This window comes from Annulohypoxylon truncatum (genome assembly GCF_022578515.1).
Source record: "Annulohypoxylon truncatum strain CBS 140777 unplaced genomic scaffold F4807scaffold_10, whole genome shotgun sequence".
Classification (NCBI taxonomy): domain Eukaryota; kingdom Fungi; phylum Ascomycota; class Sordariomycetes; order Xylariales; family Hypoxylaceae; genus Annulohypoxylon; species Annulohypoxylon truncatum.
The window spans coordinates 109,892-132,315 of NW_025953796.1; the positions used below are offsets into that span (position 1 = coordinate 109,892).

General features: G+C 49.3%; 7 protein-coding genes across 7 annotated transcripts; 2 read left to right on the forward strand and 5 right to left on the reverse strand.

Annotated features, from left to right (window-relative positions):
- Nucleotides 1-144: 144 nt before the first annotated feature.
- F4807DRAFT_458719 (NAD(P)-binding protein) lies at nucleotides 145-1,233 on the reverse strand (the record flags this gene model as incomplete). Its single annotated transcript, XM_048001254.1, has 2 exons — nucleotides 145-265; nucleotides 317-1,233. The coding sequence occupies 2 exons, from the start codon at nucleotides 1,231-1,233 to the stop codon at nucleotides 145-147; spliced, it is 1,038 nt and encodes a 345-aa protein (XP_047855667.1).
- Nucleotides 1,234-1,810: 577 nt separating this feature from the next.
- F4807DRAFT_26906 (glutathione S-transferase) lies at nucleotides 1,811-3,364 on the reverse strand. Its single transcript, XM_047994554.1, has 2 exons — nucleotides 2,788-3,364; nucleotides 1,811-2,723 (listed from the first exon to the last, which is right to left on the reverse strand). The coding sequence occupies exons 1-2, from the start codon at nucleotides 3,077-3,079 to the stop codon at nucleotides 2,311-2,313; spliced, it is 705 nt and encodes a 234-aa protein (XP_047855668.1). The 5' UTR covers nucleotides 3,080-3,364; the 3' UTR covers nucleotides 1,811-2,310.
- Nucleotides 3,365-4,924: 1,560 nt separating this feature from the next.
- F4807DRAFT_26902 (uncharacterized protein) lies at nucleotides 4,925-6,380 on the forward strand. The gene is made up of 2 exons (XM_047994553.1): nucleotides 4,925-5,274; nucleotides 5,342-6,380. Exons 1-2 carry the CDS (start codon nucleotides 5,029-5,031, stop codon nucleotides 6,290-6,292), a joined length of 1,197 nt encoding a protein of 398 aa, XP_047855669.1. The 5' UTR covers nucleotides 4,925-5,028; the 3' UTR covers nucleotides 6,293-6,380.
- An 87-nt stretch (nucleotides 6,381-6,467) lies between these two features.
- F4807DRAFT_458722 (uncharacterized protein) lies at nucleotides 6,468-7,061 on the reverse strand (the record flags this gene model as incomplete). The annotated part of the gene is made up of 1 exon (XM_048001255.1): nucleotides 6,468-7,061. One exon carries the CDS (start codon nucleotides 7,059-7,061, stop codon nucleotides 6,468-6,470), a length of 594 nt encoding a protein of 197 aa, XP_047855670.1.
- Nucleotides 7,062-7,834: 773 nt separating this feature from the next.
- Nucleotides 7,835-10,143, reverse strand: F4807DRAFT_458723 (ATP-dependent DNA helicase; the record flags this gene model as incomplete). The annotated part of the gene is made up of 3 exons (XM_048001256.1): nucleotides 7,835-7,897; nucleotides 7,954-9,762; nucleotides 9,820-10,143. The coding sequence occupies 3 exons, from the start codon at nucleotides 10,141-10,143 to the stop codon at nucleotides 7,835-7,837; spliced, it is 2,196 nt and encodes a 731-aa protein (XP_047855671.1).
- A 1,027-nt stretch (nucleotides 10,144-11,170) lies between these two features.
- Nucleotides 11,171-15,662, reverse strand: F4807DRAFT_419217 (WD40 repeat-like protein). Its single transcript, XM_047997391.1, has 3 exons — nucleotides 14,807-15,662; nucleotides 12,074-14,752; nucleotides 11,171-12,010 (listed from the first exon to the last, which is right to left on the reverse strand). Exons 1-3 carry the CDS (start codon nucleotides 15,167-15,169, stop codon nucleotides 11,903-11,905), a joined length of 3,150 nt encoding a protein of 1,049 aa, XP_047855672.1. The 5' UTR covers nucleotides 15,170-15,662; the 3' UTR covers nucleotides 11,171-11,902.
- A 3,328-nt stretch (nucleotides 15,663-18,990) lies between these two features.
- Nucleotides 18,991-21,959, forward strand: F4807DRAFT_419220 (uncharacterized protein). Its single transcript, XM_047997392.1, has one exon. The coding sequence runs from the start codon at nucleotides 19,107-19,109 to the stop codon at nucleotides 21,513-21,515; it is 2,409 nt and encodes an 802-aa protein (XP_047855673.1). The 5' UTR covers nucleotides 18,991-19,106; the 3' UTR covers nucleotides 21,516-21,959.
- Nucleotides 21,960-22,424: the final 465 nt, after the last annotated feature.

The following is a 22,424-nucleotide window of genomic DNA, read 5'->3' on the forward strand; positions in this document are numbered from 1 at the left end:
ACCCCTTATTTCCAGAACCCAAGAGGTATCTATTTAGAAAGCTCGAATCTCAAATACAAATCCCCGTTCACATACCTAAACCACATATACCGCCATGACTTCGAGCGAGAGAACAACACTTGAGGAACCAAATGCTCTCGCAGGCTAGCGCTTCATGTCTTGAATTATCTTGGAGACGCCAACAAAGTTAAACTCCTCCAGCGTTTCTTCCCATATCTGTTCTTTCAAAATCTGTCCATCTTTCGTGTAATAGCACGAGGGAAACCTGTTTTGCGGTTAGTTTATGCGTCAGAATCGATAGGAGAGAGTATCATACGGTTGGATAGTCCAGTCGCTAATATAGTTCCCATGGGTCTCCTTGCCCCTCGCAACCACAGCGTCGAGGATGGCGTTCGTCCCAGCACTCACATTCCTGCCATTTATGCCCTGGAATATGGTGAAAATAGTCCTACTGACGAAGCCCATATTGGCGCTCGAGCCGAATTCGGTACCTCCGCAGAGGCCCGGGTTTGATAAATTGATGATCACGTCGTCAGGGTCAACATATTCCGCGAGCTTAGACACGAAGAACATCTGCAGTAATTTACTCCGCGGATAGGCCGCCATCGGTACGTAGTTCTCACTAATGTCGCACTGTGGGAGGATCGGGCCGGGTGACTTGAACGGCGGAGCCCAGTAGGCCGTGTCAGACGTGACGATAGTGAGGCGCGGCGGCATCGTGGCCGGGTTCACCGACTTCTTAGACTTGAGGACGGGTAAGAGCAGGATGGCCAGTAGAATGGTGGAGAGATAGTTGATCTGAAAGACGATCTCGTGGTTGGTGACGGCGTGGGGCCGGTACACATCAGCCCGTATACCGGCATTTAGGATGGTGATATCTATGCGCGGGAGCGTTTCGCATCTCTGCACGAACGCCTTGATAGAGTCATACGACGCCATGTCTAGAAGCCAGACGGAGACCGTGGAATTCGGAAATTCTTTCCGCAGCTTATCCGCAGCCGCATCGCCTCGAGCTTGCGACCTCACGGCCACGATGATGTGGGTGAGGCCTAATTGACAGAGCTGTCGCGCGGCTTGGAAGCCGAGGCCGGAGTTTGAGCCAGTCACGATGGCCGTCTGGCCGGAAAGATCAGTCCCCTTGGGCCATGGCTTCGGGTACATGAGCCATTGGCGGTATAAGAAGCCAATGAAATGGGTCTCAAACGCGGCTCGATGCTCAAGATGTTGAGACATACTTGATATACGTATAAGTATATGGGTATCAGTTGGTCGGGAAAACTGAACTCCAGATTGTAGATTAAGAGACCATCAGTGTTGTAATGGGTGGCGTATGTAGGTATGTATGTGAGTTAAGCAGTCCTCTATGAGTAGAAATCTATGTCCAGTTATTCCGATCCCCTGCCTTAGTATATATCCATCTTTTTCCATCTTCTTGCATAGCGCAGGTTTTAGATCAACTTGCGTCACCTATGGTGTACCTTTGTCGTCCTTCGGCCGATTACCATCCCGCTGCCGTGGCTGATTATTAGGAGCTCGAAGTGTTTAACAAATCAACGTCTCCATCTAGCGCCCTGGATGCGGTACCGTCTACCGCATGACGCACTTGAGCGGATGTATCGGTCTGTTCGGACGCCGTTGATATAGTAATATTATTTCCTGTCCAGGTAATATAACGAAGAGAGGTTTATCACTGTCACACCCGAGAAATTATATGGTGGCTTTCTAGGAAGGAATCAGTGCTGACCCAACCTCAACTACACGTAAGCACGGTATCCCCAATACTGGGATAGGGAAGCATACCGGTAACTTCGGACTTAGGTACCAGCAGAGTCACAAAACACCGAGACACATGCAGGTGAAAAAGCAAAACCAGTCCACAGGAAAGGCTGATTGATTATCCCTGCAAGAGGTCTTAGCTTTGATGGGATTTGAGGTACATAAGTCATAGATTCCGGTCTGCATAGTCGGTCAACTGACTCGGGACCGACATCATGTCGCTCCTTTCTGACGCCCAGTTTGTACTACCGACCCTGCCACCCTGAGCGACATATTTCCTCCCTTAGCTTTTGGGGCTCACTGTTCCTGACACCTCGTAGACACCTACTAGGCAGGCATTTACATGCCTCATATTTCTTGCGAGACCAGCACGTATAAATAAGTACGCAGCCTCATCTGCCCTCATCTGCCCAATGTCAGATCCGGGTCGTGTCACTAACAATCTTCAAGACATGCAGATTTTTGGACTGCTTATACACCTAGGCTACCTACCTACCTAGGCTATAATAATATCTACATGACCTATCATTTCCCCTACAGTCGTCCGCGGGCTCGAATGGCTTCCGCCACGGCTTTTTGCATAGGCGGAGGGGCCGCCCCGATCAACCGGTCAATCTCCAGATCCGGATCCCCTTTCTCCATCGCCCGCTTATACCCATCTCGTGCGGCGACGCGCTGGAGGTAAGACAGGACGTTGGGGTAAGCGCCGAGGTCGTAGGGTGCGAAGCAGCGCATCGTCGTGAGGCAGCAGACATTCATTATATCCGCCGCGGTGAATTGCTCGCCGCCGAGCCAGGGCACTTTGGATAGGCGTTGGTCCATGAATTCGATGAGCTGCTTTTGCCTAGCGGTATAGCGCTTGAACGAACTGTTCTCCTCATCTACTCCCATCCGAGACATCATCATGAGCGTTAATAGAGTTGGCTGCAGAGTGCCGTTTGCGAAGTCTCGCCATATTGTTAGCTACGCCTGCTCGTACATTTCCCAGATGAGGTTATAATTTTGGCTTACGGAACCAGTATAAATACTCGGCGTAGTCCTTGTCTCCCGGAACAAGCGCCAGTTTCCCACCGCCCCGGGTGTGCAAGATGTACTCCACACAGGCACCGGATTCGGCTATTTTAACGTCGCCGTCTTCGATGACCGGCGCTGAGCCTAGCGGATGCAAGGCCTTGAATTCTTCCGGTGCCATGATCGGGGCCCGGTCGTACTTCTTCAGCTCATAGTCAACGCCCAGCTCTTCGCAGAGCCAGACGACTCTCTCGGACTGTGATATGCCAAGATGGTGAACCGTGAGAGTCATCTTGATTGGGATTGGAGTTGCAACGATCTCAGCTTGGGTTTCTATGCGACTGTGATGCGAAGATAGACGATTTGGCTGGGTAACGTATATTCTTATATTGGACGTTGATAGCTAGAATAGACGACTTACTGTCAGAATAACGTGAGACTTAATAATTTAATTAATTGTGTGAAGAAAATTCTATCTTCTTAATCTAGGAGATTCTGGCTAAGACTAACTGTAAAATCTTTAATGGTCTTTATATTGTGTCTTAAAGGAGATCACGTGAAAACCAGAGATTTGAAGGTATTAAGGCATTAAAACATACGGACCACCTGATAACACAAAAATTATGAAATTGTATCTGACACTTACCGAGGTAACTTTTACGGTATCATTGTCGATGCTCAGGGGGTGGAGCAATCTTGCCCATCGCGCAGAATCGGGTGTCTCCCGAAGTATATCCGTCACTATTGCTCAGTTAGGACGTAGCTATAATACTATATGTCAGATACAATTTCATAATTTTAGTGTTATCAGGTGGTCCGTGTATTTTAATACCTTAATACCTTTAAATCTTTGGCTTTCACGTAATTTCTTCTAAGACATGATATAGAGACCATTAAAGATTTTGTAATTAGTCTTGGTTAAAAATCTCTTAAATGGGGAAGATAGATTTTTCTTGACATAATTAATTAAATTATCAAGTCTTACGTTATTTTGACACTATATTGGTTTGGCCGCATAGTGTACTTACTAATAGTTAGATAGGGGAATCATCGAGATGATATGATGACCTACATACTCTATTTAGAACGTGGGGTAGGTCAATCCAGTGAGACTCATAGGAAGATGGCCTAATAGGGTAATTGAAAGATTTTCTAAGTTTTTCGGCATTGATAGGTAGGTAGTTTTCCACTCAAGTGCCTATGGGCCTATGGATGATATTTACCTAAGCATTCGACATTAGGTACCTACTTATATAGCTAGGTATCTACCTATGATGCATTCCATATGGGCAATTTCAAAAGGTTCTGAGCTAACTTAGCGTAAATAGAATATGAAGCTGTATTCTCAGCTCGAAGCTTCAATTTTCATTATCATTTGGTCTTCATCTTGAAGAGACAAAGCAAACCTGAGGCAACTCCTTACATACAATCATACAACTGGGCAACCAGCAATTCTCAGAATCCCACTATATAACGTAAGAATATTCATGTTCGTCTTTGTCGTAAGGTAGGTATCTATGTAACTAACTTGCCTAAGCAGCCTAAGATGTCACAGTTTGGGGAAGGGATCATCTCAATAAAGAGCTCAGCTTTAACAGCAAAAATGGGTAGGTAGCTCAGTAAGACCTGATATTTGACCAGGCATCTATGAAATCGCAAATTCATTGCTTAGATACCTACATGGATACGGCTGAGCAGGCGACACGCGCCCAACGCGCAGGTGACATGTCGGATTTGTAGGACGGTAAACGGTTGGGAGCCGTTGTCAATGGCTACGCCGCTGAGGCCGCCGAGGAAAAACCATGCATGCCCGCGTTTCATCATCAATAACATTTCAGCGTTGGTCCTGAACTATCGTCAACTTCATGCGAGGCTCTGGCTTTGCTTTGGGTCCCCGCCGCCCTCTCAATGGTTGGCTACACGTGGCTGTGCTTGCATTTTGACGCATTGGTCATTGAAGCGACGCCGAGATTGGTCGCACCACATGGCGGACGAGACCTTCGCGTCCATCTCTCATAGGTGCCCAGGCTGAATTCTTAATCCCCAAAATACCACATCATATCACATCACCCCGCCTCCATTCGTAAAAACAATGGGAGTTCCTCTTCCCATCTACATCCATCGAAAGAAAAACTCCCCCTTCTTCAAAACATACAATACATTGGGATATATAGGTATATCCAGGTACATGAGAGTCGTCGCCCCGGGTCTAGCTCAGCCCGACAGCCCCAAATGATCTAGATGCCTGGTATCACGGTAGCATCGGCAACGGCGACGTCGGTTCGCAGGGGAGCGCGCGAGCCTCGCGAGATCGAGACGCTACGGCTGCCTCCGCAGCTGGCAGGATGCATACTATGGCTACCTCGCAAGGAAGAGCAACCCAACAACCGCGATGAATACGATTCGGAACTCGAAGAAGACCGATGCAACCATCCGGTCGTGGTGCTCTCGCCGTGTCTAGAAGATGGAAAGGTTGTATACCTTATGGTACGTCTTCCAGATAGGGTATCCATCACAGCTTAATTCGATTCGTCCTAATGAAAAAATGCACTAGATGACATCGCTCAAGGGAAAGAGACTCGAGACGCGCTTCCTGAACCAACCCAACGTCAGACGCGAGCACCTCCCTATCCGGCCCTGTGACCCACACCCGGACAATGGGATACTACTCAGCCTCGAGGATGTTGCGCTCGAGTTGAAGAAGAGGACGTATGTCAAGACGAAGAATCAACACCGCATCCGATTTAGCTCACTAAGGGCCTACGACCGTCATGGCCCAGACTACATCCTGTCCAAGAAGTCTTACCAGGACCTGATCCGGTACGCCAAGTACACACCGGCGGCTCCTCATCCGGCCTCAAATACCGTATTTTCACCTCCGGTGTCCTCTCCTAGACGAACCCAGCAATCCCACCCTACGATCGCTATAACCCGAGAGCGCAGGGGCAGTTACGGCGAGTACGTATCGGCCCTCAGAGGCCTGGAGAGCCCGACCAGTCCGCCTCGCGCACAGCATGTTCCGATCTCGAGTCCGACCCCAACTCGGCATACCCGCACGGTTGTTCCAACCGAACGAGATTCCCTACTGCCTTCTCACGGATATTCTCGTCCTCCATACACCAATTATCCAGGCAGTTACCCGAGCAGCCACTCTTTCGGCTCTCCGGCTGCTCATCCGGCATACGGATACAGATCGTCGGTCCAAGCTGGATATCGTGGACCGGAGCCGCCAAGGCCATTCAACTGGGCGATTTTCTGGAAGAGGCTAGGAAAACTCTTGCTGGTCGTGGTAGCGTTTGGCGGAGCATATGCAACGTACCGATTGATTGGCTGGATGATAGATCTCGCTAGGGGGGCAGGTTATCTTCTGAAGGTCACGGCTGGTGACGTCGGTAGCAAAATCGGCGGGCTCTGGTCGACCTTGACAGGTTTGCCAGGCCACAAGGCCCAAATCAAGAAGAGTCTTCTATCGCGGGGTTTAAATAGCCTGGGGATCTCTATTTGACTACCTAGGTAGTTTTACGACTGTATGATTTAGCAAGGGATGGGTGGCTTGGGTTGGATGGGCGGTAAAACGGGAACTGTACGGATGACACTTATGGACTGGCGCATATATGGGGACGGCCCCTTGGGAATTGACGAAGTAGAATGATGACCTTGACTGATTAATGAGAAGCTGATTACTGAATCGCCGCGGTTGCCTCCAGGTCAGGAACCGTGCACTCATTGATATACTGAAAAGCACTGCTGGTCTCTTGACAACTCGGCTTGAGTGTCGTGGTAGAAATATGCCTCACGGTGGACCTGTAAGTGTTTGGGCTTAGCATCTTATCGACAATTTTACAGTTGCCGTTCTTAGGAAGGGCAAGCGAGGAGACATACTGATCGCCACAGCTCCAACTTTGGTTCACACTCAACTGCCATTGGTCCCAAATGATATGCGCACTGGTACTAAGAGGAACCTCATCCCCATTCACCTCCAAGCTCTGATCAACACACTTGTACCAATAATTGCTATCGTCCCCCCATTGACCGTTAACCTCGACGTTCTGAGGGCTACACCCAGTTGAGACGCCGTTGGCGTTGTTAACCACTGTAAAAACTAGTTGCGTCGAGTTGGGAACCGTTGCCATAGTTGGATATTGTTCTATTTTGATGTACGATATCTGCGATAACGAGAATGTTGTTGGAGCGGCTATGTCGTCGCAGGACGAGATTTGTTCGGTCTCAGAAGACGGTAGAGCAAGACAGAGTCCTGCTTGGACGACCGACATCGTCAGTAGGAAATGGTATTGGCGAAAAGGCTTCATTTCAGATATGTGCTGTGAAAAGGATACGAGTCACAATTGTCGTAGGACTTGATTCACCTGGAAAGAAAGGCTTTTGGACGTTTTTATCCGATCACCATATCCTAAAATATCATTATCTTACGATCAACCGCCCTTCCCGTTATGGCACCGAGAATCTGGTACCATAGTGATCGTTATCATACGGCAGAATCGGATATCCTGGTTGATGTGGCATTATCATGACTTTATCCAGGACGGCTACCTGCGTTGCGGGTAATTTATTGTATGCAGGTGAGGTTCCATATGCAACGCAGGTCATTCCCGTTTTATTGGTTGACTTGATGGTTCGGCTTCCTAAGAGAGAAAGAATTAGACGCGCGTCCTCACAATGATACCATGGTAGTAATGGTAATAGACATTGCGTGAATTGCCCAGGTACATAACCTACTGATAGTCACTATTCGAATTCTGCTAGAATTTCGAATTGGGCATTACTTAGGTAGCTTTAATGGGCTGGTTACTGACAAGTTCTACCGTCAATTAGGAACCTCCGTATTGTGTAGCACTGTCAATAGACTCCAACACAGCATTGCATGTATTGTGGGATCTTTGGGCACTATCCAGCTGTGCTTACCGGCGGGCCTGAAATATAAGGAGAGGAATGAGGACACAAATCGACACCATACGTAAGGCAGAACGAGGATACCTCCCCCTTCTTCCTTCGTTACCCGCCTTCATTAACGCAGACCGATGGTAACTCATTGTTTCGCTTCCAACTCATTTGCTTCCTCGCACGCCTTGGTGAATTCTCTCAGCAATGACTAAGCCACAGTGTGTTAGTTTAACTATCACCCAGAACCGTTCGTGGATTATATACCTTGAAATCGTGTTCAACTAGCGATCCGAATATCTTTTGATAATGGAGCTTCAACTGAAGAACCCGGGGACTTTTGATGCCAAAGGCGACACGCGTTAGGAACCTAGGATCGTCCCGCACGCGGCAGACAGCTAGAACTTTTCGGATGGTATCCATGTCAGCAGGTAGATTCGGCCGAGGCGACATCACGATGCGTTTTCTTGAGAGGCAGTGAGTGCAGTGACCGCATTTGGTCTTCTCGTCCGGCAGACCCATGCCGAAATGCTCAGCTAGGGCTAGAGCGAAACACTTATCGCCGGTGATCAGGTCGACGACCTGCTGCGTGCGTTGCAATGCATCCTCCTCGCGTGATTCCATGTCGGCGAAGAGCTTGTCGGTCATCTCGTCAATTTCTTGCGGTTCGCTAGGGAGTTTCTTGAGGACCTTGTAACGATTCTCGACGCCGCCTACTTTCAACATGATGATGCCTCTATCATGATAGTCATTGAGCTTCCGTACTAGGTCCGCTCGTAGGAGTCCGGTAACCGACACGACGTAATTCATATCGAAATTGTACCACTTCGTGGCCTTTCTGGCGTGTTTAAAGATGGCCTTGCCCTCCTCGGACTTGTCATTCTGGGCAACGTGATAGTAGGTAGGCATCGCTTCGAACTGATACGAACCATACTCGGGGGTGATAGCTCTGAGCAGCCCGAAGCGCAGTTCCAATGTGGCGAGTAAAATGGCCAAGGGGCTTGCACGCATGTCATAGTCTCGGCCTAGAGCTGTCTGGTTGAGTTTGATGACTTCACCCTCTGGTGTCTGGTTAGTGTTCATATGGAATAGGTCGTGCAATAGCCGACGGAGCGATTGTCGTGACGGTAGGTCGCCTCGCGCAAAGTTCTCACGGATATAGAAATCATCTGGGCAGATGTAAAACATGCAATGGCTAGTCTTTCCATCTCGACCCGCACGTCCAATCTGTTGCGAATATTCTTCTATTGTGCCGGACAGGTCGAAATGGAGAATATTTCGTATGTCTGGCTTGTCGATCCCCATGCCGAACGCAATTGTTGCTACGACAATGGTTACTTTATTAGCCATGAAATTGTCTTGAATAAGGGTCTTGACTTCTGTCTTAAGCCCGGCATGAAATGCCACCGCATCAAAACCTTGGTCCTTGAGATCGTCTGCAAGCATCTCGGCCTGTTTCTGAAGAGTCACATAAACGAGAGTAGGGCCGGGATGTTGTCTTAGAAATTGGAACATCTTGGGATACTTATCCTGCTTCGTTTTTACCGATTCAGCTAGTAAGTGTAAATTGGGCCTATAGGGAGAGGTGCGAAATATGTTGGGCTTCTTGATCTTGAAAGCCTTTGCAACATCGTCAGCGACGCGGGGAGTGGCCGTAGCGGTAAGACAGATAACTCTTTCGGCCTTGATCTCGTCGACGAAGCGGGCGACCTTAAGGTAATCAGGGCGAAAGGAGTGTCCCCATTCGGAGATGCAATGAGCTTCGTCGACGGCCACTAGCCGAATGCCTCCGGGGACATGCTTCATACTTTCGACGAAGCCCTCATTGTTCAGTCTCTCGGGCGCGCAGTAGAGCATTCTCAGCCGGCCTTCTCTGATGTCGGCCTTGATCAGCTGGTTTTGCTCGTGGGTCTTGGTAGAGTCCAGGCAAGCAGCGGTAATGCCTCTACGTAATAGGGCGTCTACCTGGTCTTTCATCAGAGCAATCAGCGGCGACACGACAATAGTGATGCCTGATCCTATGTCATCTCTGTCGTTTTTCGCAGCATCTATCTTCTCAAAGGCAATTGCGGGAATCTTGAAATTAGGCGAGCATTAGTAAAGGAACATGGAACAGGGGTTAGGGGGCTTAACTTGATAACATAGGGACTTCCCGGCTCCGGTGGGAAAGACAACTAACACATTCTCGCCTCGCAGGATGCTTTTGATAGCGGAGAATTGTTCGTGACGGAAATCGTCGAAACCGAAGGTCTCCTTCAAGATGTTCCTAGAAAGGTCTCCGAGGAAATCATCACCGCTGCCTTCACTTCGTAGATCTTGTACTTCGGAACGCTTGGCAAGCTTGGTCTCGCGCGTTGAATGATCGTCATCCGGAGAACGCGAACGCTTCGTTCCGGTGACGAGAGCATCCGCATCGATACTCTCTAATAGTTCATCGCCTGAATCATAATCAGACATGATTCGTTTAGCTACTGGGTTTGGGTCTACTTCATCAGGAAAAAAGTAGTTGCTAGTATTTTCTTGGGAGGAGAAAACGCGAAAAGAAAACCAGGAAAGGAAAAGGGAAAACAGGAGACAACAAACGCGTTTACTGTCAGGTGGTCAATGCTTTTGACCCTGGTTTTAAGGTTTGAATTATGTCAACTGATGTTAAATATACAACTTTGTTACTTGGACAACCTCAAAGGCATAACACGATACATACATACATACTATTGTATCAATAAGTACCTACTACACTTAGGACATAAAGCATCACAACCTAATCGCAACACAGCCTTTCGAACAGCTCTAAATGTGACTCTTCCTAGGAATAAACTAGAAGATCTAGCTACTTGCGAAAATCCAGGACCAAGAAAGATATTTGCACCCAGGGAGTACGTCTCATGTTTCCAAGACGGTCAACAGAAATACGGCTTAACCACAGGTATGGATATGCCAACGAGCACAGCCTCGTCATCAAGACTTCAAAGAGTGGCACGGAAGTTTAGAGGGGAGTATTCTAGAGATATTCATTATACTTGTCGAGAATGGATCTCTCATTAAGAAGTATGAGAGTCACTAGGAAAGGTGACGAGTTGCAATGTCTCGTTTCATATTATGGATAGGCGGACCCGGTAGGTAGTCCAAGGATGACGAAAGGAAGCAGCGGCGATGCTACTAGAAGTTTATCAAGTCTGTTTAAGATATATATTACTTAAATAAAATGCCCCCATCAGGTACATTGAACTTACGAAAGGATATTATGTTGAAATTTCATGTGGGCATGTAGGTAGGTAGGTGAACGGCCTCACACAGGTCTCTGCCTATTGTACCATTCGACCCTTTTTACTTTGATTGGATGATATCCAGAGGTCCTTACCCAATACCTCTTAGCAACCCCTATCTTCAGCAGTGTTACATAGCTGTCAACGTTAGTACCTAGAGGTAAGATACCAAATCTCAGTACTCAGTGGAAACCAATACGAATCACTTATAGTAAGACTTTTGATTAATCTCATCAATGTGCTATGTGCTTGTTTATGCCGACAAAGTGCCCATTACGCCTTACAATGCTTTCTCTCGGGTACATGAACGCCCACCATGTGTAATGCCTTGAACGCCTCCCCTCGACCTTGATCGATGCTAACTTAATGGAAGTGCATTCTCACATTTGCGGAGCTCATGTTCAAATTAAACTTGACAATGCCCCTCCCCAAATTCTCCGTTGCTCGAGCTCGTCCAAGAGCCATGAATGAATTATTAGCAGCCGGCGACCATACGCCCTCAGTTGCACGGCCGATGACGGGCATTTGTGTGACATATGCACCGTCTCAACATATTCCCATGAATAGTTGAATGTCGTCATTTTCGTCCTAAAAAAAAAGCTTCGGCCAGCGGTGGCAAAAAATTAGAAAAGGTTGCTACACTAGCAACGTTCTCACGGATGAATGTGGTCCTCGTAGACACTTATAATGTGAAAGACTAGGTAGGTATGGAATGTCTGTCCTATACTGAGTATAGAATATGGGATGGTAATTGCGCATATCGTCTCATGCTTCGCCTCGTAGTAGCATATTATCATATGCTCATGGTATAGTAATGGGCAGCAGCCTCAAGCTGCAGAGTAAACCCCTTCTCGATGTCTTTGCGGTTTAGTTGAGCGGATATGAGAGTGAGCGCTTCGAATCGAGCCACGCCGCAATCGTCGAAATCAACTCACGTCCACTCGGGTCGCTTAATTGTCTTCGTCTATAATTCGCTGGACCTCGGGGGCATTCAGGAGAATACGCTTGCCAAGTTCCTCGGGAGATTTGCCGTCACGGACTGCACCGAAGTCAAGAATCTATCTCAGGGTTAATAATCAATCCGTTATAAGCCACAGTATGAGTATAATGGTTCAACTTACCTCGACATATGTCAAGTTGTCTCGCTGGACAGCCGCGACACATCGGCGTTCATCAAACCTGACCTGCCAGACCCCACTAAGGTCCGTGAGAAGGTCTTGGATGCATTCGCCTGTGCGGATGTCCCACATCTTGAGGGTTCGGTCGCTACCACTAATAACCTTTCGCCCGTCATGTTGGAAACAAGTAATCGCACCGGTATGGGCTGTCAGCGTCGACTGGCATCGCCCGCTCTCGGGGTCCCAAATACGAAGAGTGCTATCCGCCGCCGCCGAGACGAGGCGTTCGTCGCGAAGGTCAAGCAACCCGACAAGCAACGAATGTCCTTCGAGAGTGTGCATACACGACCCGGTTTCAAGATCCCAAATCTTCACGAAGCTATCCATACTACCGGAAATGCATCGGTTACGAGCGACGTCTAGTACGACGCTGTACACTTTCTGGGAATGGCCTTGCAGAACGTGAACTGTCTCTCCCGTGCTGATACGCCACACACGAACGGTGTTATCATAACTTCCGCTGACGAGTGTGTCGGCATGAGCAGCGATAGCACGGACAGAGTGGTTGTGACCTTGAAGCGTGCGGATGAAGTAAGGACAGTCGGCATCATTAGCCGGCGGTCCGGTTTGTATGTATCTCCTAGACCCGGATTCAGGCAGACGCCAAACCCGTAGCTGGCTGTCGCGAGACCCCGTGATAATAAGAGGCTTAGGCGGCATCATAACAGACTGCCCGTTCTCCACCTTCCCGGTGTCTGTCGGCATGAGAATCTGTAGACATCTTACAGTACTAGTGTGACCATAAAATACTTGGGTGCAAAGACCCTTCTCGATGTCCCATACGCGAACGGAGCGATCCGTTGAGCCAGATACCAAGACGTTCCCTTCGTACTGCAGGGCCCATACACCACCTTCGTGACCTTCCAGGCGGCGACGGAGCTTGCCGGTCTTGGTGTCGTAGACGTGGATAAGCATATCGTCGCTCCCGGTAATAATCTTATCCTCGTCGAACTGCAGGCAGGTAATGACGTGGCGAGGATGAGCCGCGAATGCGACGTGACTGGGCTTCACCTTTCCACTTGTCCAGCTCTTGCGAATCATGTAATGGCGGCGATAGAGCGACTTAAACAGGTGGAGCTTCCTGAGGCTCGGAAGGCCGATGTGCGGATCGGGAACGGCTAGAACAGCGGCGTTGGCGGCAGACATGGGTCCCTCGGACTTGTGGACTCGTTCGCCCGTGTATGTCTTCTCATCTTTGACCATCTCCTGTGCGCTGGCTCGTCGTTTCGATCGCTCAGATCCAAAGCTATTCAAGGCTCTCTTACGCTTTGAAGTCCGCGATTTTTGCGGAGGCGGGTCGGGTTTTGAGGATCGGATCAGTTCAGATTCGGTAGACGTAAGTCGAGCCTGGGTACTATAATCACGCTCACAACCTTCAGGTCCCACTGGATCTTGCCAACCCCATCCTTCTTTAATAGCCCTGTCAAGTTCGCCGGGCGCTAAGGTGAAGCCGTCACGATCGAAGAGTTCCTTCCATCCGGTCTCGTTACTGTCGATGATGCCCCGCCAATGCTTCGAAACTTGGGCGGCGCGGCAGAGATCACGGAGATCTAAGTAGGAAAGGATATGTAGGGTCAGTTCAAGGGGTAAATCTTTCAGGATGTCGCATTTCAACGCCGGGTTGACTACGTCAGCAACAACATGTAGCGTTTTTCTGGAACATCTACGTAGAAATTGGTACATCATGAACGATTTCATCTCGACGGGCATGGCATCGAACGTCTCCAGCATCGAGCGGGTGTCCAATATTGTCGGCTGAGAGGATTGGGAGGCGTCTTCGAAACGTCTAACAACCATTGATGGGGGGTCGGTGGCAGCAGAAGACGGGCCAGATTCGTAGTCCATCGTGTTCTGGCTATCATCTTGGAAGATGAGGGATACCTCCTCATCCACGACGTTGTCCCCATCGTCCTGTTCGAGTTCATGAAACCTTGAAGCCTGCAAGGTTGGAGACAAGCGCGGACTAGGTAAGCTTGCATCCTGAGCGGCAAGAGTGTTGATGGGTCGCGGGTGATGAAGAGCCCGAATAGACTGCTGGAGGGACTCGTCGGCATCGGCATCGGCGAAGGGTTCCGCATCTGCGTCCGCATCCGTAATGGGGGGAGTAGCCACATTACTGCTGAAGACTGTATGCGAATCGCTGCCAGAAGGACTCGAGATATCAAAAAAGGACTGTGATTGACTGGTATTATTCGATTCCGGGGTGTCGAATGAGTCGAGATTCGAATTACGTAGCTTGAGAGATCGGTTCGCGTTACCGGGGATCAACTCAGATGCGTCGGGAGTAACCGGGAAATCGCTCGTGGCCCTGCTGGTATTGTTTTTGATAGCATCCCTGCGGGAGCCGTTTGTCAAGGCGCGACGTAGTTTGTCGGATACCGCATTCGGGAGATTCGGGGTAAACGACCGTGTCGACTGCTTCTGCGAACTCTTCTTAACAGATCCACCAACAACAGGCGAAGCGGCTCGAGATTCAATCCTATGGCTTCTGCGTGAAGATGACTGTAGATGAGGTTTCGGTGCACGCCGACTGGTTTGGGAATGAGAAACATCCAATGATGGTTCTACCTTGATCTCTTGACTAGGTTCATTACTAGTGAATTGTTGAGACTGAGATGAGGCCTAAAGTCCGTTAGTGACGAGGAAATAATAGACTGAAATAAAGGAGGAACATACATCTTGTTGGCGCTGATGCTCGATATCGTCATCAACAGGCCAAGATACGCCGCCATAATGGGCAATATTGAAGGTGAATTTGGCTAACTCGGGAGGTGTGGGCTTCTGGGCTAGGGGATATTCCTTGGCGTCGAGAGTCGAGAGTGGTTTGGACTCTCTCACAAGAAGCGGCGGGTAGGATCGCTTGGTGGTGGTAGTAGTAGTGATCGTTTTGGTCTCGATGCACTCCGCGACGCCGAATTTGATACGCGGATGGGGAGATAAAGAGTCGGCATCGTCGAAGTTGACCGAGACCGTAGTCTGGCTAGATTGAGGTCGTCCGGACTCCATCCTTTCATCTGCGGATGGTGCCGGTATCCTCATATTATTCCCTTTATCGTTCTAGAAACCATGTATGTCGAGAACTCGAAGTCGTAATCGTGACACTGGCGTGAAAGAAATAGAGATGCCGTGGGTCGATGTTGCAAGCGAATCAAAGGATTATATCACTAAAGAATCTAGGTTTGAAGAATAGAGTCGAGGTTCTAAGATGTCGAAAGCCGAGGTCGGATCCTAAGTAGTGGGAAGAGGCGAGCCAAGGAGAATGAAGGGAGGAAGCAGAGGGAAAGCAGAGAAAGCAGTACTTCGAATAGGGCGTGGCCGCGTATTCTCTAAAGTTGTCGTGACGTTTCCCTTGTTTCTGATTGCAGGTTAGAATGGTTCGAGAATAATAGTGGCCTTCGATACCATATCGCGGGGTTGCTTTGGATACGGGTATGTACAAAGGTGGGAGATGATAGAATTTTGGGATTTGGCGGTTAGACGATTTAGCGATTTGGACGATTTTGGCGGGAAGGTTTTTGGTTGTAAATGACAAAATGCAATGTTCAGAACTCAAGGAGGGGAGGCGTCGGGAATGGCCTAGGCGGCTAGGCACTAGAGAGTCACTAGCCTGGTACTGTCAAACAGTTGGTGCCAGCAACTTCCCAAGGTACATCTACTGTACATGCCTCAAGGAAGGTACAACACAATCCTTCCCCAACTTTACCACATTTAGGTACATCCAACCTCGCCGAGGCGCGCTATCCAGCGCACGTACCAACCAGCACAGACGCGCTTTCCTGAGGACATCCAATGTACTGTGCGTTGTACCTTCAAACTGAGGCACAGTGCCCGCATTAAGTGCTAGCGTCACAAAAAATACTCAGCCGAGGGCAGTTACCGTCGAGGTGGCGATTATGTAAAACCTCACTAAAAGCAAACTGACAAATCTCTACTCACCTATTTGACGAATATTTCGCATTTACTCAGATATGCACACCTGTTAGATGCATGCTGCCTCGAGAGTAGAGTTCACACATTACACTAGAATGATAACAACAAATAGACTGTGCTTACCCCAAAATAACGTACATCTTATTCGACCCCACAGCCATTCACAAAGTACCACCTGGTTTCCGTTCTTGGGGAAGTGACAACAAAAGTTCAGATGATCCCAAATTTCATAATGACATTTCAACATAATAATATGCATCCCCTTATCCATCCCCTTATTCATCCCTTTATTATACCTGATGTAAGAATGTACATGTACATTTCTTTTCCATCCTTTTTTTTTCATCCCTCCTTTTCTTCCACGAGGCTCGACTGGATGTCTTCGTGACCATCACGCATATGGTACCTAATATCAGGCAGAAGAGAGAGGTCGATGTTGGAACCTGGATCCTCTTTTCTGTCTTTTCTACCCCTTCCCTTTCCTCACCTTTCTTTCCCTTCCCCTTTTCCTCCTTCGTTCGGCATTTCCAAGCCATCCAGCCTCTAAATATACCATTCTTCATTCCTCGTTCTCAATCTTACATACCTACACATGTGTATCTGTCGCCGAGGGATGTTTGTGTGGATGTGTGTCTGACTGAGGATTTGGAGTCTAGTGGGACTATTTACAAATGCGTGCCAACACCCGCATATGCTTTCCTTGACTGTTCCCTGCGGCGGGAAAAGAAACCCGGTGTCGTTCAAACGCAATGCATCTCGATCATAATGTGATCTGACTACCTGTTCTGCGAAGGGTGAGAAAAAACGAGTGGTCGATGGTTTAAATACTATACAGATCCATGTGTTCGGGATATAATATGTGCGTGTATGTGTATACTTCCATATTACCTGTACCTGCTGTACATAGCGTGCTTGGGAATATACATGTAGACTCCTCGAAATCCTCTAAACAGAAAGTATTCGTCTAGCCAAGACATTGGAATCCGTCCGAGCACAGTAATGGGTACCGGTAACCAATACAATACTTAATACCGGCCTCTGCTGTTGCACCCTCTGCGCATCCCGCGCAAACAGGCGGCCACTGAGGAGTACCTGTCACGCGTGCGTCTTCCGTGGGATGAAATCCATCCGTGATCTATTGATGAAAAATTCCAGGCGTCCCCGAACTGCCAGACTGCCAGATTCTGTCCGGATCAGGGCTAGGCCACAACCGGTGCTAGTTCCGAAGATGCTTAGCCTTAGCCGTGTGTCTTCACCGCTGAATCCGAGCAGATAATGGAATCGGCCTGTATACTAAATAAGTAATAGGTAATTTCCATTTTCCGAGGTTATTTAGCATGCCCTAAGTCGTCTGTGTGTCTTGTTTCCCTTCTCCCTCCCGTCCTGATACTCCGTATTGAACAACTTTACCGAATGACCAACACAATACGTTGAAATCGCGCAACAAAGAGGTAACCGTACAGTCGAGGACGGTCCGGCCTTATGGTACCGGCAAGAACCCCTCGTTCTAGCCATGCGTAGAAAAGCTCTTCCGCCAATCAAGTGGCGATCTCCAGACCTGGTTAGCATCTCGATGCATAGGAGGCGCCGTTGGAGAACATGGAGAACAACACCAAAAATATTCTCAAGAGTTACAATCACTTTGCAGGTCTGCATCTACTTGAATGTCCGCTGTCCAATGGCGAGGAGATTGAACCAGACTCTCAAATGACCCGACCGTTAATGCCGTACCGTCATAGGCCAACAGCTTACTGAGATATGAAGCAACCGTTCCAATGATGTTAGTCTTTGCGATGGTGGTCATCGGCTCGTAAATATCTTCAGCATCGCCCCGAGCTTGCTTTTGATGCCTACCTACCTAGGTAGTTATCGTAGTAACGCGTTTTGATTCAAGAGGCAACGAAGATAACAAGAAAAACGGTAGTTATTCATAGTATCCGGGATAGGAATAGGTTTCCTTGACTCAGTAAAAGGCTATGTTTTGTCCAGGTCCCAAAGTGCTAAGCACACTCGTCCAGTATCGTATGTATAGTACAGTAACTTCAACAGCTTCCAGCTCGGGTTTATTTTTAGCCAGCTAGCTTGCGTATAGGATATGTATAGAAGATTCTTCAAGAATCACCAGAGTGGGCGGCTACTGAAGACTTGAGCGATCTAATAAAACAAGTACGTAGAATGACGACTAGCACTTCCTACCAGTCAAGCCACCACGTAGCATATCAAGACGCAGTCTATTGTACATCGTAGGAAGGCCAATGTGGACATCTGCCATAGTAAACACGTGAGATTCGGCTAAAGCAAAGGCGATGAGAAATTACACGGAGTCATGCGATGCGTAATCAGACGCTAGGAATGAATCCAAGCTGAAGGCTAGCGGGTGGCTTTGCATCGAACTTTGTACGTATGCCGTGTAAGCCTTCACGACCGACCACTCGTGCCAAGACGATAGTATTGGGGCTGTTGCTGTGGACTTTTATTTAGTGCAGCTCAGCTGAAACTATTTCGAGCCGCACCGTTCCTACGACAAGAAAATAGGCAGAAATATACATCACACTCACTCAATGCATAGATTGAACCATATTCAATCCGTCAACTTGCTAGTGGATTGAAGTGTACCTGTCTCCGGTGAGAAACTCAAGCATAGTAGCCACATCTTCATGAACTTCCTATCATAAGATCCAACGAACTTCTGTAGCTGAATCAGCTAAGTCGAACTTTATCAGAGCAGTTGGTAAGGCATCAAGTCCAGGTGAAGAGGACGGGTATGTCTTATTACGGGCCCAATAACCCGCCGCCGCTCCCGCCGCGGAGCCCTAGACCGACTAGCCACCTCACACCATCTTCGACAGGATACCCAAACTGGAACTATCCGCCGCCTCCCCCCGGACCTCCTCCTCGAGGCTCGGGATATCCACCCGATCCCCAGCCCCCGCCTCTTCCTCCGAGACCCCCTGGATATGAACCCTCGAGTACACAATCTAGTCCGAGCCTGCACCCTCCTCCAAGCTTCACTATCCCACCTCCACCTCCGGGCCGGCCTCCGGGAATGGTCACACCGGGCTTACCTAACTCGCCGGTGTCTCCGTATCCTCAGTTCAATATATCCGGTCCGCCTTCGCCCTTAAACCCAGGTCCCCAGAGTCCTGATGCTTTGGAAACATTCCCTCCACCTCCACCAGGACCTCCTCCTCAGAATGCCAGGTACTCGAACCCGCCTATTCCACAGCGTCCGATTAGCACTTATACTTCATATACGCCAACTAATTCATCCACAACGCCAAATCCTACCCATCAGATTTCCCCGGGAGGAACTCCCTATTCTCCCCCTGTGTATATGCCCCCGAAAGAAACATCCAATAACCGACTCCCGGAAAAGTCACCGAATTCTTCAGTTCCACTATTGCAATCTTACGTCCAGACATCGAATCCTCAGCCACCCAGTCAGCCATCACCTTATGCTCCTTATGTCGTATCTTCATCCCCATCACCAAACACATCGCCGCAACCTAATAATATAGAGACTCGATTTCAGTCTCTAGCTATAAATAACCGGCCAACAACTAGCCCACAACCACCCGCTTCCCACCGTACCCCTCAAACTTTGCAGTCAGGTAGTCAAGCCAATCTATCAAATGTTCCCGCATCACTTTCTCTTGGTCCTCAGATATCCCTGCCGGGTCAGCAGATCTACGAGTTACCCGCAGAAGATAAATCCAAAGACACGCATGCCGAACCCGCATTATCTACGCCATCAGCGGTCACATCGTGCATCGACAGCCCCCTTACCTTCACAACAGACTGGTACTGGCACCCCTCCGCGCCCGACTTTCTAATCTGCTCAAGATGTTACGTCGACCACATACACAGAACCAAGTTCAGGGACTCCTTCCAAAGCAAGCGCTTTGACGACGGCAAGGCGCGAGTATGTCGACTCAGCAAGTCTAGGATGCGGGACAACCTCTTCAAGGACGCAATCACGACGGGCTCCCTCGAATCAGCACTGTCTTGGATGCACACGCGGCCGCAGATCCCAGATTGCAAGGGCATAGACGGCGTTAAGGGGACAGTCGGTATCAAATGGTACAAGCCAAAATCAGGTGCCATCCCAGGCTTCGTAGCGTGTCAGGCGTGCTACGAGGACTACATCCTAACGAACCACTTCTCCGCCAACTTCGAGCCCGCGCCGCCGCAGCCAGAAGGCGAGACCTGGGCCTGCGACATGGCCGTGCCCTTTATCGAGAAGGAATACGCGGCGCGGGGCAAAGCCTCCGATTGGGCCGGCTTCGCGAACGAGACGAAAGCGCGGATGTCCATAAAAGCGTGTCCGGGGCGCGGCCGGGCTTCGACCTACGGCAAGAAGTGGTTCGTCCCCAAAGCCGGACCGGAGGGACTGGTGCTGTGCGCGGCATGCTACTGCGACCAGGTGATCCACACCGGCGAAGAAGCGAAGTGGGAGGTGGCGGAGAGCTACGAGAAGGCCACCAACAAGCACGTCCTATGCGGGATGGGCATCTTCAGCATCAGGATCGCCATGTCGCGCGCGCACGAGACGAAGGACTACGCGTTATTCTGGACGGCGGTGCGCAAGATCGCGAACGAGAAGTTCTGCGAGGACGACGGCATCGAGGAGGGCATCTGGCACTCGTTCCCGTCGGACCCGAGCAACTTCGGCGTCTGCGCGCGCTGCTACGTGGGCATCGCGGAGCCGCTCGACGTGGCACGGTTCTTCGTGCGGAAGCGCGAAGCGCAGCCCTCCGGAACGAAATGGCGGTGCTGCTTCAGCGTCGCGCACCCCCGTTTCAGACAGTTCATGCAGCAGCTTCTGGAGATGTATTATACGCTTAACCCGCGCTCCTTTGGTGAATTTGCCGCTGTGTATGCTTCCATGCCGATATGTCCCCGCGACGAGGACGCGAAGGACAAGCGCTGGTACGGGTGGATGGACTGCACGATCTGTCCTGAGTGTTATCATGAGTTCGCTCGACATACGCCGTTGGCAGCGAAGATGCATTTGAACAACACGCTGTTAGAGACAACCGCGATGTGCGAGATGTACAGTCCGCGTATGCGCAACCTGTACAAAGAGTGTAGCGACGCATCGCCACCAGATGCGGGACCGCTGCTCGCTTACTCGGCGCAGCGGCGGCTCGTGTGGGCGGAGACGGTGCCGCAGATGCGAATGATGCTGTTCCGGGCGAAGATGGCGTTGAAACAGCAATCTTTCCTTAATACGACAAGTACATTCTACAATTCGCTCGGCATGCTCCAGCAGACCTCCATGGGATCGTCGCATACGTACGGCGCAGCGGGGGTTGGGTATGGCTACGCGAATATGAATCTCTTGCAGGGAGCCATGTACGGCCAACAAGCTATGGCGGTGAGTTCTAGCGCGGTGAATGGCGGTACGGTAATGTTAGTTGGACAACTAGAGCAGCGATGGAGAGCTGTTGAATAGGTATGGACCTATATAAGGGATTTTGCTGTAGCAATTTGTAAATACCTAGATCTCATATAGGTAGGTTATAATGTAAGACAGCAAATACTCTGGATACATCGGCTGCGTTCTCGCTAATCTAGTTCCCAAGAGTCTCAAATTGTCTTGTGAACAGTATTATATCAACGAGACCTTGGGTTAGTTGTTCAACTGTCTTACCGTCTTACCTTTCGGTTATCATTCCGAGCCAGATCTTTAAAGTGTCAAGTGGAGAGTTATCCAGCGGGACGGAAAGCTCGTTTTAGTTAGATCTTGGCTGCCCTTATGGCCATATTCTGGGGTTGAGCCGGAATGTTCTCGTGAGCGGCGCTGGAAGCGGAAGATGCAACATATATCATACGAATTCACAATTACGTAAATGCCTACATAACTTATGTTTCGCAATCTCACGATATTTACATAAGGTTCGTTTCATCGGGATTTATTACTAGACCCTGTCTTCCCGTCTGATTTACATACCGGGTTCAGGGGTCGACATTATGACACTTCTGGGTAGGAGGATCTTACATACATACTGCCTGCAGACCTTTTAAAAAGGGGTTTACAGTAGCATTCGCTATGGCATTCGAAGATGGAATCCTTCATTATAAATCACTTGCGCAATCCGCTTTCCAGCTTTGCAACCGAATGTTACCTACCGTTTCAATCGGAACAGGGAATCATTTGCTTTCCTCTTCAACCCCTAAATGTTCTTCAAAATCCCCTTTCCCCGGCCACCGAACCTATTTAAATATAAGTTCCCGTTAGTGGCTCCATTCGTGAGAGTAGTCAATTTCCTGTTTTGAGAATACAACGCGCTAGCGAGCTCCGGGATATGATACGTACCGAGGCAACTAATACCGACATATGTAGGTATGTAGGTACCTGGAC